General features: G+C 50.1%; 1 protein-coding gene and 1 long non-coding RNA gene across 2 annotated transcripts; one reads left to right on the plus strand and one right to left on the minus strand.

Moving 5' to 3' along the window:
* Positions 1–1,280: 1,280 nt before the first annotated feature.
* Positions 1,281–3,633, minus strand: LOC117836683 (caffeoylshikimate esterase). Its single transcript, XM_034716152.2, has 3 exons — positions 3,317–3,633; positions 2,584–3,243; positions 1,281–1,723 (listed from the first exon to the last, which is right to left on the minus strand). The coding sequence occupies exons 1-3, from the start codon at positions 3,386–3,388 to the stop codon at positions 1,433–1,435; spliced, it is 1,023 nt and encodes a 340-aa protein (XP_034572043.1). The 5' UTR covers positions 3,389–3,633; the 3' UTR covers positions 1,281–1,432.
* Positions 3,634–4,205: 572 nt separating this feature from the next.
* LOC117836488 (uncharacterized) lies at positions 4,206–13,159 on the plus strand. The gene is made up of 3 exons (XR_004636109.2): positions 4,206–4,520; positions 4,777–9,542; positions 9,640–13,159. It is a non-coding gene; the product is annotated as an uncharacterized lncRNA (long non-coding RNA).
* The last annotated feature ends 935 nt before the right edge of the window (positions 13,160–14,094 follow it).

Genomic DNA, 14,094 nt, shown 5'->3' on the forward strand with positions numbered 1-14,094 from the left:
GCACCGGACTCCATCTCCTTGGTGATGTCATCTCTCACAACCACACGATGAACCTACGCTCGCTAGTCGCCATAGACGCTGCCTGCATCACCAACTAGCAGCCACCACACCGACGATGAGGCAGCTTTGGTTAGTCGCAGTAGCACATGGCTGCACGGCGCAGCTCGCACGGACGCATGTCCTGCTCGCTCACGGCCACCCTCCACAGCTACGCGCAATAGCCTGCCCAAAGCCAAGCAAAGCCGCGTGCCAATGTTTGCAAGCAAGGCGCCCACCATCACCAGTTGCTCCCGCCGTACCACCATGACCAGCCATACCAGCGGCCGTGCTGCAGATCCGTGCAGGGACATTGTTCCTGCATGTGGCCGCCACGTAGTCCTCCCACCCCGAGCAGGTCGGGGTGCCACCGTGGCCATGCCCCACCTCCGCTGGGTTGTTGCTCGCCTCGCAGCGCTCCAACCGCGCCGCCGCCATGACCGTCGCAGTCGACCCCTTGCATGCTCCTCCAACGTGGGCCATGCCGTGCCGCACCTGGGCTCGCCCCCACCAATGGGCGCCTGCTCCACTGGCGAGCACCACCGGTGCAGATCCGGCCTGAGGAGTCTTGGATCTGACCACGCAAGGGCTGGATCTACGACCTCCGCCCAAGCAGAGGCCACCACCGCTATGGCCACCAGCATCACGGCCCCGACAAGAAGGGGTGTAGAGTCAGTGAGAGAAACCCCGCCGCCGCCATCCTAGCAGACACATGGGCTTCCGGTGCCCTGCTAAGGCGGTGGCGAGGTGAGGGAGAGGGTGGGCCCCCGGGAGGAGAACGACGCGGAGAGATTTTCTGCTGATGCAGCGTTGTTTCAAATCATGTTTCCCACCCAAACCTTAGAAAGAAAGAGTTGAGAGTTGAAGCTTTAATTTGCTAAATGGACCATATGAAGTGTTTTGTTATGTGTTTGTTAGTCCAATATTAACCATTACGTGCCAAGGGGCCAGTCCTTGCAGCATCTAGAAGTCAATCTCCAACTCGAGTTTGGCCAACAGTTCGACTAATGTACTGCTCTGCTCCTATAAAACTTGGCCGAGCCTCCTCTGTTCTAACTTCATGCTTGTGTTGTATTACACATTTCTTCCTTTTTCCTTCTTTCCGGGCGAATTATTTCCATGTTCCATCATATTGGAGCAAGCTTTCATTTGATTGTAGAAAGGAGGTAGCTAGATTACTGAATTAATCCATACACAAGATCAGGTTGGAGTGTCAAATGTTAATGTATAACACATTTGATGGATTTCATCGAATGTCATCTTTTAATTATTCTGTTGCAAAGCTGGTACCACTGACAGTGATATACATGTATCCACAAAATAATGGTTCTCTGCATCTCATTTAATTTGAACTCTTCCATTGGATTCTATACACGTATATATATGTATATAGCAGCTACTTGTTGCCATGCTGCTGGTGATGTTGGTCGTCATGTCTAGCCTTCAGCTCCACCTCCTCCATCGACGACGTCGTTCTATAGGATCTGTGGTCCAGCCAAGCAATGATGTCTTGGAAAACTGTCCGGATGTTGTTGGGCGACTCACCGGAGGTGAGGGCATGCCACATGCCTGGGTAGAGCTTGAGCGTCTTGTCCTGGCTCGCCGCCGATCGATACAGCAACTCGCTCACGGAAGGGTCCGTCACCTTGTCCGCCCCGCCGTGTACGATCAGGAACGGCAATGACACCTACAAAACATCGAATGGTCATCATATGCATTCTTAGCTCAGCGGTACCATCTCTTGCTGGTCCTATCATCGCTCGGAACGAGCCGTTTCTGACTTCCCGTGAACTGTAGCACACGGCCGGGTAATTAAATAGAGAACCACTACGGTACAGATACTAAAACCCAATTGGAATAGCATCAACCTGTACATCAATTAAGTTAGCCAATAAAAAAAAATCAAATGCACGCAGTCAGACTGTTCTATCTATCAGTGGCAATGATGTTCTGATGAAAGTGGTATTCTGTCTAAAAAACTCATATGTTCGTTAGAGTTTGCAAATATGCAAGACTAGGATTGCAAAAGGATATGTTAGGCTGCTATGCTAATGTTAGGCGTGAGATGAGCCTTTGCATTAGGCTGGAATATTGCCACACTGTAGTAGGAAAGGATCGTCTCCACCTTAGTCATATTAATTTCTATAAACCAAACCTAGCTAGGATATAATCCTTGCCTATATATGCATGATTGTACCCTGTACCCTCGCTGCATAATCAATCTACAATTATCCCGTGCGCAAACCTTGCTTACACTGGCAATGATATTCTTTGCACACTCAGATCAGCAATGATCATATGGCTAGGTTGATGTTACTAGCTAGATTTTTCCTTTGTCATCATCAGTGATGTTCACTATCAGTGTATGTACTCCCTGATCATGGTGTTGGTCAAACAAGAGAGCTAGTAATTGGACAGTGACGTTCCTTACTAATTATCAGTACTGATCTCCATAATCATATCGATCACGTGGCTCTTGTTGACCGAACCACTTAATAATAAATCCAATCGATTGCGATAGATGGATTGAGAGGAAGGGAAACCCACCTGGTGCAGGAGGTTTGCCTCCACATCCAAGCTGACCTTGAGCAGCTCGAATGCGGTCTTGAGGCGCGGCTTGTCCTTGTAGCAGTAGGGGTTGCCCCTGATCTCGTCCCTCTTCTCCTGCGTCCTGTATGCGGCGTCGATGACGTCGTTGGTGGGCACGATCTTCCAGGTGGGTATGATGGAGGTCATGGCCCTGAGGATGTTGACGACCACGGGGTGAGGCCGCATGTCGTCGGCGATCTTGCACATGGGCGCCACGAGCACGGCGCCCGTCCAGAAGTCGGGGCGCGCGCGGTGGAGGAGGAGAGCGACGGCGCCGCCCATGGACTCGCCGAGCAGGAAGCGGTGCCTGACGGTGGCGCCGTGGGAGCGGACGACGGAGGTGAAGTGGTCGTCGCAGTCCTGGACGAGGGCCTTGAAGTCTGGGACGTAGCCCTGCAGGCCGTCGGAGCGGCCGTGGCCCTCGTAGTCGAGGCCGTACACGGCGTACCCGGCACGGGCCAGGCGCTCGCCGGTGCCGCGCATCGTCACGCCGCACTCAACGGCGTAGCCATGGCAGAGGAAAACGAGCGCCTTGGGACCCTGCTGCTTATTCCTCCTCTTCCCAGGCAGCCATCTGCAGGCGAAGAGGCTCATCCCCCGCGAGTTCCTCACGTACTCCTACGACAAAGGAATAGATCGATCCATGGGTATGTAGATCCGTGATCCATGGACATAACCAACTCCATCATACCTCTTGGTACTCGTGGTCCAGGACGTCGTCCTCGCCGCCATCATCTCGCCGGCCGCCGTTGCTGCTGCTCATCGCGCGGAGGCAGAGAACAGACACAGAGATCGAGATGGAGAAACGCTGCGGCCCGCGGGGAATTGAACCACCGGAACGAGTTGAATGTTGAATTGGCCCGGTCAACGACGGACAAGAGGGCGATAGAATATATATTCAACTCGATCGATCTATTCAACTGCTAGCAAGGCCGGCAGGGATAGGCAATCGTAGAGAGAGAGGACAGGGGAGTTGACTACACTAGAGATAATGAAGGAATGAGCCAGGAAATCTAGACACGGAGGGATATGGATATATTCACGCTTGATTCAAAATAAACCAGATCTTTTTCACTCGAAAATTCAAACCCAGCTTATTATTATAGATAAATAAAGATGGCTCATCCATCCATTCATTCAGTCAAGCACGACATGCGGGCACAACATTCAAACAAGTGACTTGAATTGATGAATAATGGGTCTCCATCAGCCGATGAAGGGGACAGGATGTTGTTTTCGTTAACTAACTTCCTGATGGACTTTTTTAGAGAAACCAACCTGTACACATATTTTATTAGCTAAGACTTAACAACGTCCCTGACGGTGACTTGTGAGTAGGTCTGGTAACGTCCCTGACGGTGACTTGTGAGTAGGCCTGGTAACGGCCTTGTATGCCCAAGGGCCGTAAGGGCCTCCAAACTCATGGGCTGTGATTTACGGATTCTATATGGACTAAGGGCCGAATCGAATTGGACTGTTTGTTAAAAGGACTAGATTCTAGCTGTGGCTCGAGCCCAACATGTGGATCGTGAGTGATAGGGCTGGCCCGCGGATCAGATAAGGCCTTAATGTTATCCTCTCGAGGGCGCACATGGGTTGAGAGGTGAGGGTGACTGCGAGACGGAAATAACGATGCGTTACCAGGCCTAGCGCGTCATCATCAACAAAATCTCTGCAAGTTCTAGAAACATAATCGCTGCATTGTGACTGCGAGACAGCAGCGGCGGCGGTGGCGGCTGCGCTGTGACTCCAAGATCCGGTGCAGCGCTGCGAGGGGCCGACGCGATGCTCATCTCCAAGATCCGGTGAGAAGGGGCAGAGATCCCCTCTAGAGCTGCGACGGGGCAGTGCGGTGCTCATCTCCAAGAAATCCCCGCGACAATGAGTTGTCTCCGGTGATCACATCTTTCTTGACTCTCCATGTTGTGTCCGATTCTTGTGTTTGGTAAAGAATGAGTTGACGTGGTGCTGTAATACGCATACGAATTATATGCTCGCTTTCGTCATGTGTTGCATCTTCTATTCTTGGAGCCAGTAGCACGTGTTCCTCCGAGATTACATCTGAAATTTTTAAAGTACTTGAGATTATCGAGTGCCTTGGTGACTGAGCATGTTATGACAGCATTTTGATGCTTCTACTTTGTAGTGCAGCCACAAAGCGGTTGATACTCGTCCACACTATCATTGCTGACGTGCTCTCCGTTAGGCAATTCCCCAACAACATTCTCGGCAAGGTAATGATACTGTAATCTCAACAATACTGGACTTGTGTTGTTTTCTGCCATAGCTCGGAGGCCCGTTAAGAATGGTCAGAGCTGGATATTTACCTGGAGGATCCTAGAGTCCTTGTGAGTTCAGATGAGCACTTCAATGTTCTTGTATGGTGGAAGAAGAATTCTAATGCTTATCCAATCTTGTCTTTGATGGCTATAGACTTTCTTTTTATTCCTGTTAGCACAGTATCCTCAGAATCAGCCTTTAGTGTAGCCTTTAGTGATGCTGACATATGCTTGTTCTATTTTTTAACTAGCTATGGTGACATATAGTTAAAATCTTCTTCTGAACAAAATCTGGTGACATATGCTTGTTCTGTTTTGATTGCTATTTGCTACCGGCCAGGAAATTGATATAGCTTCCTCTCTGTGGTTCATTTGCACTACACCAACATGCATCTAGTTTCATTCAGTTCTTTAGTGCCTAGGATGTTTCTGATTGTCTTGTGCACTCCTTGATCTAGATGCATCCATTCATGCATGCTTGTCTTGACTTTTTTATCCTGACTAACTGGTATATACATTATTTACCTCTCCGAACCCGTTGCTATTCCGGATAAGGATGATGCAGTTTCTATTGCTATAGTGACTCGGAGTGGTTGATATGAATGGTCCTGCTATCAGTAGTATGAAAAAGTTTGGTCGGTGTAATTTTTAAATTTCTTTATTTGCACATTGTTGTAAGCTAGTGTCTGCCACTTATCTGTAATCTGTGTGGTGGTTTGGTGACTAGTAGAAAAGAGAATTTGGCCAGTAGATATGGACTCATGCAGTCTGCATGTCTACTCCTTTAGCTTTGCTCGCTTGCCGGTTCAACGGAGAAAGAAAGAGAACTGAAATCAGTTTGGTTGCTGCGCCCAGCAACTCTGGCATGTGATTTGCATGCTAGAAGAGAGAGATACAGAGAAGCAACAGAAAATGGCCTGTGTGCTGTCTTGTTCTATTGGCAGCCCATGGATACTCCTCTTTGCTTGCTTGTTTGTACTAATTAGAGCCCATGGATCATTATGCTTTAGTGTAAATCCTATTGGCCTGTGGGCAAATATAGGATCATGGCTGGATCAATTTGTTGTTTCTTAAAGGATCGAATTGGATCAAGCACTAGTAATAAATATAAGGGTTGAATAAGAATTGGGCTAACTATTTTGATTAGAGGGCTGAAGCAGGGTTGGGGCCGGATTTCGATCAATTACCAGACCTACTTGTGAGATGAGGAGCATCTCACATATGTCCCCAAAATTCACCAAAAATACTAGGAATTATTCTAAACCCATCCACGTATTCTTTTCTCATTATTCATCTCATTTAAGCCCTTTTCCAAAATGTCCTTCTTACACATAATAGAAAAAACCTCTTAAGTGCATACCAAAAATTGCTTTTTCATTCATTTCAATTCCAAAAACCCTAGAAAAAATTCTAAAATATCTTAGGGCCATCCAAGCATGTTTTCATGCCCATCGTTGGTCACCTTGCCCGAGCTCCGCTCCAGTGGTCGAAGTGAGTTCGTCGAGCAAGCTCTAGCCTCGATTTTCAATCCTCTTGACCTTTCCCGGCTTCGCCTGACACTGTGTGACTATCCCCTAGCATCGGATTAGGTCAAAGAGAGTCAGTCGTGCAAGCTCTCTGGCTTCCTATTCCACTTGATCTTGCCCGACTCCACCGTTCATTATGTGGCTATCTCCTAGCACCAAGTCAGGTCGAAGTGATGTCCGTCGAGCGAGCTCTCAAGTCCTAAACCAAGCATCAAAGCAACACCCGAACCAAACCCATAGGAACTTGTTAGAGCTCCACCCGCCGTAGGGCAGGGCCCCAAGATAAAGTTAAGCTCATCGTGCAAGCTTCCTAAGCCTTGAAATCCATTCTCACCCCCAGCACCCAATCCTACCTAAAGTCTATCCCAAAACCTAGTCGGGATGCTGCCCAACTAAAACTTCAAACCCTGGCCCAGCCTAGCCGTTATTATGCCTAACCAAAACTCTAGATATCAACAAAACCTAAACATTATGCCACCCATCCTGAACCCTAGGAAATCCATTAGTAAATTTCTTAGAAATTCTTTTAAAAATGCAACCATCCAATCCATTAATTATTTAGAAATCCATTTCTAAGTAATTATTGAATTATCCCTTTTAATCCAGGGATTATTCATTAAATATCGAATAATTCCCAAAACCTCCATCATCCATTTCCTTTCATTTTCCTTAAGCTAGATAGTGATTGTTAGAATTGTTTGCTTGTTTGTATTCTTATTTGAGCCAAGGATGCGCTGGCCAGAAAACAAGGTCCCAGAAGATGTGAAGCTGAAGGTCCGATCGTCAAGAAAACATGTGGAAGCGCTAGCCTGACCAGGCTCTGACAAGAAGTTGATGATCAAGAAGGTGGGAAGCCGAGCCCCTGGTCAACCTACGAAACTTCGATGAAGGCAAGTCCTGGCATCAACTCCTTGGTCATATTTTTATCCTATATTTATCATAAATATTAAAACTCACCAAGATAATAACTTGACTGGCATGATTTCTAAAACCATAGGAGCAACCCACCTCTATTCTCACCCTTGCCTTGACTTGAAGCTGTTTCTAGCCAAAAATCCTATTAATGACCCCGGTCACGACTAGAATTCCTTAGGAATATCACAATCATGATGTTTTTATGGAAAACCCCAAATGCATGAGTTTTTGAGATAAATCTAAAATGAACCAACTAAAGAGTTAGAACCATTAAGGACAGGACAAGGAAGTAAAGGAGCAGCCTCGAAGGAGAATTCTGTCTCAATGCTTACTTCGATCACATAATGATCGATTCACAGGCAAGTCTTTCTAGTGATACGGACAACCATATGTGCCAAAAAGGTATATCCTTCGGGAGTACCTACTTATGTGAGGCCTTGATTCGAATCCCGCTAGCTGAACTTAGTAATCCATCCCAGGGGCCATGGTGGGCAATGAATATGCTAGAGTAGGACCTTCGCATAGTCCCAGGTCTTGTCGGCACAGGTTGACTGAGAGATTCAGAGACCCTAAGGGCAAAGGCCCTATTTATTTGCTTTGTGCACACTTTCCCGGGTTCATATCCGCGTAGCGGATGATAGTCGCCCCTATTTAGACTCTAGTGTATCCATGGATGGACCTAGGGAATGCTATCTAGAGATACACGCAGGCGGGTATGGATCTCGTAGGTCAGTACCACCTATGATCAAGGTATGGGTTGATCGAACATGTGGGTAAAGTGTACACCTCTGCACAGAATCATAAATCTATCTAGATAGCCGAGGCTCATGGTCACGAGCCCACATAGTCAAAGCTCCCGTTGATTTTGAGATGGGGCCCACATAGTCAAAGCTCATGTGTTTATAAATTGTGAGATGGGGCCAAGGCCCCAAGAGAGTAATTTTGGAATAAGGCGTAAGCCAGCCTAGAAGGACCCTAATGGTCTCTGGTGCTCTTTAAAACTTGAAAATTGGAGGTAAGATTCCCCCTCCAGGACCAGCAACTTAATAAAAGTGATTCTTTCTTTTCCTCCTTTTTAGGAATGGCAACAGGGTGGGTTGGGGTCGAATGGAGCTTCCGCGGACCCACTTTTGAAACCTGAGAATAAAACCCGACCCAACCCTGAACCTCATTTTGGGTGATAATGTGCACCCGCCCTCGAACCTCGCAGGGCCCCGAAACCCGATGGGGACCTCGAAACCCAAGCTCCTCACCTCTGCCAGCACCGCCGCTGCCCCTCACCTCTACCAACACCCTCCTCCTGGCCGGTGGCCGAGCCATGCCCTCCATCCCCACCGTTGGCTTTCGAATCGAGCCTTGCTGCAGCCGAATCGTGCTTCTTCGTCGCTGCTGGTTAAGGGTTGCGCGCGACAAGGGAGAGCTGGGTGGTGTCGGGTTGGGTGATAAGGAGTCGCGGCCTGCAGGGTTCGGGCTGGGCAGCGTGCGGCAGCGGAGGGCTAGGCGGCGCTGGGGAAGAGAGGGAAGAGCGGCGGGTGGCACAGTGAAGAGAGGGAGGAGCAGCCGACGGCTCGGAGAAGAGAGGGAGGAGCAGCCGGCGGCACAGGGAGAGAGGGAGGGGCCAGCGCGGTAGAGGCTTGCGGACTGCGGGTAGGGTTTCCATGTTGGGCTGGACTATATATGTTTTTGGCTGGAATGTAACATTAGGTGTGTTGTGGGCCGGCCTCGTTGGCTTCGTGAGCTGAAAACCTTACGTTGAGTATTCATGTTGGGCTACTGGCTGGACCTAACTTCGGGGGCCTGTGGGTGCCCGCGGGGTAAGTCAAAACCCACGCCTGCTCCGACCCGTTTCGAGGCCCCAAACCCGCAGCCCCGCGGGGGATAAACCAGACCCGCCCCTGCACCCGCCGGGTCTCAAACCCGTGGGTTTCGGGTCTGAACCCACCCGGTTGCCATCCCTACTCCTTTTTTGCAAAAGTCACCTCACCTTGCATAAAATAGGTTTAATGATAAAGTCAAACCTCATACCCTTTCCTTGATTATCCGCTGCACATAATATAATTTCAACGCTAGGATTTGCTGAGTACCATTCATAAGTGTACTCAGGCTTGCTTTCATTTGTACAGGGTTAGGACTTATGATGCTCTAAATTCATTTTGCTTGTGGAATGGGTAATTTCACCACTCTCTGCTACGTAAAGGTGAAACCTATTTTCTATGATTTTATGCATCTTTTATTGTTTTGATACTAATATGTGATGAGAACTGCAGCAGCTACTGATCTAGGGTCTAATGCAGGTAATCAGCGGGACCTTTAGAGTAAGGCCCCTACAGTGCCCCAACCACTTCTTGATCTTCTAGCTTAGGAGGAAATTCCTAAAGATCTGGAAGAGGTGGGGGGACGCCAAGCTGGCGAAGGAGCAGAGCAACCCACCAGGGTGCGAGTAGGCAGCGCTGGCCGGGCATCCAGTCGGGCAACAAGCCCCTAGGAGGAAGCAATGCAGGGGCTCCACCAAGGCCGACAAGCCCCACATAGGGCCTAGGTTGCCCACGTACCCCGGTGGGCATGGTCCCCCTCCCTCTTTTGACCCAGCTTTCCTATGCTGAATGCGAAAGAGGAAAGGAGGTTGGGTGAGAGCACCGGACAGATGTTCAGGGCTCCTCGCCCTCTCTGGATGCCACTCCACCGCTCCTTCGCCTCCACTCCTAGAGTGCCACGACTCCCCAGGGTTGTGACGCCCATTCGACCTAGCTTTCCTATGCTGGAAGCGAGGCGCCGGCCAAGCCGACAACCTCTGCTTGGACCATTCCAAAAGTGGACTACGTTGGGGAGTCATTCCTGGACTGACTCCTCCGAACCCTAGTAGGAGCATGAGGGAAACCAAAGACTTCATTTTGGTGGTGGGAGACGATGGACCGCAACCTGGGGGCTAGCTATAGCCAGAGCGTCGGATTCACCCCCAGATAAGGCCTCCCATCCCAAACGCGTCTCTAGGCCTTGGAGTGGAGGAACACCTGTCAGTCCAAGGCGAGCCCCGACTACGCGTCTCGGTACGAAGGGAGGACGATCGTTTCCCCTCAAAAGGCGAGCTCCATCAAGCTGGCAAGCGGGTATCACTCCCCCGACATGTGGGGCGGTACGCCAGAAGCAAGCAAGGCCTAGGCAACGCTCAGCTGCTTAGGTCAGGTGGCGCTAACACCACACTGTCGAGGCCATCAATGATCAGCTCACGAACTGAGCAAAGGATGAAGCATCGTGTCAAAAAGCAACTACACCACTAGCAACAAGAAGTTAAAACCATTACAAATATAGGGGGTGCAACACAACAACCTAGAGATTCAACAGGCCACCTTCACGGCCACAGCGGCATCCGCAAAAGATAGAAAGAAAATCATAAACTAAGGCGGCGTGGGGGCACCCGACGGAGGCTGGACCATACCAACGGTTGAAGACCCGTTGGAGGCCTTGCTCGGGGAAGCAGCACCAACGGGACCGGCGGTGCTAGAGTACTCCTCTTCACCGCCACCGTCGGTAGAGGCAAGGACAAAGAAGTCAACCACCTCGGCGGTCAAGTCCCGTACGGCGGCATGGGCAGCCTCCTCCTCCTCATCATCAGCAAGACCCTCGTGAAGCGACTCCAAGGGTACACCAAGCACCCCAGCTCTTCAAGCATGCCAAGATGTACTTGGACGATGTGTGGGCTAGCTCCCACGTAGTGCAGCGGCGGCATCCAAGGCAGGACGGAGGCTTTCCAAGTGTTTCGCCAGCGTGGTAAAGCTGGGGATGAAAAGCTCAAGCCCACGATCAGTGTAGAGACTCAGAAATGGGAACCACTCCAAGCCCTCATCCATGAGCACGTCCCGCTCTATTCCGTGGCCTCTCGGCGAAGGCGGTTCAGGCGCGAAACATCCACTAGGAAGTCGACCGTGGTAGAGGCTGCGCGTACATCCGCTGGCTCCGCATCTCCGCGCACTTTGAAGCCATCACCAGGGTAGCCTCCACCTCCTCGGCTCGCCAAGTAGCATCCTAGAGCTGGGTGGTGAAGGTGTTCAAGGCGGCACGGATCTTTGTAGTCGTGTCACGGCACTTAGCCTTGATCACGGCATTGGCTTCTGACTTCGCAGCCGCCACCTATTGACTGATCGCTACCACCTTAGCCGCTTGTTGGTCCAGCTCGCAGATAAGCTCCTTCTCCTGGTCGCTGAGCTGCACTGCACGCTCCCGCACAGCAGCCTCCCTATCCAGAAGGCTACCATCGTGGGAGTCCAGTTCCTGCTCATGAGAGGCCTTCACCTCCTTGCGAGTGGCCAAGTCTGATTCCCAGAGTTGGGCTTGTTCCTTGTGACAAGCGGCGTCGCCCTCCTGGTAGCGCAGCTCCTGCTCTCGAGCGGCCAACTCCCTCGCCTGCTCCACCAACTGGGCTCCTCCCTCGAGAGGGGCGTCTGTGGCACCAACGGCTGCACCACAGACATCCGCAAGGATTGCTTCCAGGGAGACCCATACTCGTGAAAGCATAGCGGTAGGAGTCTGGAATCTGCGGGGAGTCTAAATTGCCATGCCCTCCGGATGCACATGTGCAGAGCGGAGATGAGGTGCAGAGCCCACCCCAGCTTTATCAGGCCCCACACTTGATCGAGTGAACGCGATCCAGCGTGGGGTTGGGGGCAGCTGCCAGAAGCAAGGGAACAAGGGTCCCTAGAGGAGGTGCAGGACGAGAGGATCCTCGTCATTCCCTCGGCCTAATCACCTCAAGAAAAAGGCCCATGGGCCCCTCAACCGGCCCGTGACACGCCTCCTCTTGGGTGAAGCAGGGACCGCTAGGAGGGACTCCAACACGTTGTGTAGGCAAAGGCCCCAGGATCTCTCCCCATGGATCCCCCGGGGCTTGGATCACTTCAGGGGAAGGAAATGGCTGGGAGTGCATTAATGGCACACCTGCGAGCACATGCACGATTGGCGAGGCAGCTCACCACAACTACATCGTCCCCATAAAAACATCATCATTACGGGGGAGACACGGCGGTGCCGCCTGTGACTAGGCAAGTGGCCGCCTCTCCCGTCTCATCCAATGGCGACAGGGACGGCACCCTTAGAGAAGGCCTGTTTACACGGCCGCCCCGCATCCATGGTAGGGATAGGTCCCACCTCTGCAGTCAAGGAAGGGCGAGCCTTCCTCGGGAAGGAGCCTGGCAGGGCGGACCGACCAAGGCCGCCTCGGGGCGTCAAGTCTGGACCCCTGCATCAAATGATAGTAGCAAGGACGGTGGTGATCCAGCCGCCACATTCCCACCTAAAGTGGTAAAATGAAGATTGGCGAGCAAGACTCCCCCGGGAAGATATTCCACAAGATGTAGGGAGCATAAAAATCCATCTAGATACCCTGTCGAATCCCTCAAGCAGATCTAGCCTTGCATGCTAACTAGATCTAGTCTGATCAAATTCGAGGCAATTGGAGACAGCATGCTTTTGCAAGCACAAGAGATTATGATTTTATAGATGCGGAAATTTTTTACATGATTTACAAGATATTATGATTTTCTTCAAGGCTTGGTGCATAAAGAAGAAAAGGGATCCACCGTTCGATCTAGATCTGACGGTTCTCATCCTCGAAAGAGGTAAACCCCATTTTCAGGTGTCTTCGTCACCCTTACAACTGTTTGGATTCGGTGTGCATTCCATTGCTGCCCTACCTACTGTTGGATGCTGCCCTACTGTGGGATGCTCTAACAGGGTGTAAACTCTGAACTGTGAACTTCCGAGTCAACAATAATCGGTCTCACCTTACCGCGCATGGCAGCATACACATGATCATTTTAACCTTGGAAGGATTGTCTCTCTTGTCGTACCGCCAGTGGCAAAAGCACGTGGAAACGAATATTGGTCGAGCCATTCTTCTTCCCTGCGCGCACCTTACAGTCTATGTGTGCGAGGTTGAAGGAAAGAAAGAATAATGACCGTTCTTACATATTTTCTCCCTCCCAAATTATAGGTCCTTTTAACTATTTAAGGTTTATAGATTATATTATGCACATAGATATATACTATATTTACATACATTGTAAAATCTATATATGTAGATACATAGTAAAATCTATGAATCTAGAAAAGCTAAAACTATCCTTAATTTGAAACGGAGGAGCTGTATTCCCGTCAAACGCTGTGGGACAAGCAGCGACACGCCGTGCTAGCTTGGACCTTTATTTCAGCCCGCGTACGCCAGGAATGTCATCTAGAAACACGGCCGGACGAGTCCTAACCACGAACATGCAGAAACAAAGGTAAGATGGAATGGTCTCAAAACGTGATGTATCGTATAATTCAGTTTCACTATCAAAGTACTTTACTACTTTCAATCACAAGCATAAGGCCACGTCTGGTTTTGGCCCACTTTTTTTTTTTTTGCCGAACAGCGGGGGGGAGTCCCTACTGGTATTTTCTATTATAAAAGGAGAATTATATACAGCCTTAGGCCTAAAGAGGAAAACGGAGAGAGAAGTCTAGTGAAAATTACAAAACCAGGCTTCCAACTCTATTTTCAGGGAGGGCTTGGCCCTATGCAGAATAAGACTTAAACTCCTCTCTAAATCGATTTCCACCTCCCTAGGGATAGCGGCACACCATCAAAAATGACTTCATTGCAATGATTCCAAATGGCCCAGCAGACCACCATGAGGATTTCCATGAAAATTTTTGAGTTGAAGTCTCTTCTAGCCTCAATAATCATATCCATACTCATCAGGCTCAAGTCCCAT

This window comes from Setaria viridis, chromosome 9 (genome assembly GCF_005286985.2).
Source record: "Setaria viridis chromosome 9, Setaria_viridis_v4.0, whole genome shotgun sequence".
NCBI lineage: Eukaryota > Viridiplantae > Streptophyta > Magnoliopsida > Poales > Poaceae > Setaria > Setaria viridis.

Excerpts from the sequence above, each read along its gene's own strand:
- LOC117836683 (XM_034716152.2), bottom strand. The coding sequence starts at position 3,388 with ATGAGCAGCAGCAACGGCGGCCGGCGAGATGATGGCGGCGAGGACGAC. Across the intron at positions 3,244-3,316 it reads TGGACCACGAGTACCAAGAG|GAGTACGTGAGGAACTCGCG; the intron begins GTATGATGGAGT and ends CCTTTGTCGTAG. Across the intron at positions 1,724-2,583 it reads AGGCAAACCTCCTGCACCAG|GTGTCATTGCCGTTCCTGAT; the intron begins GTGGGTTTCCCT and ends GATGTTTTGTAG.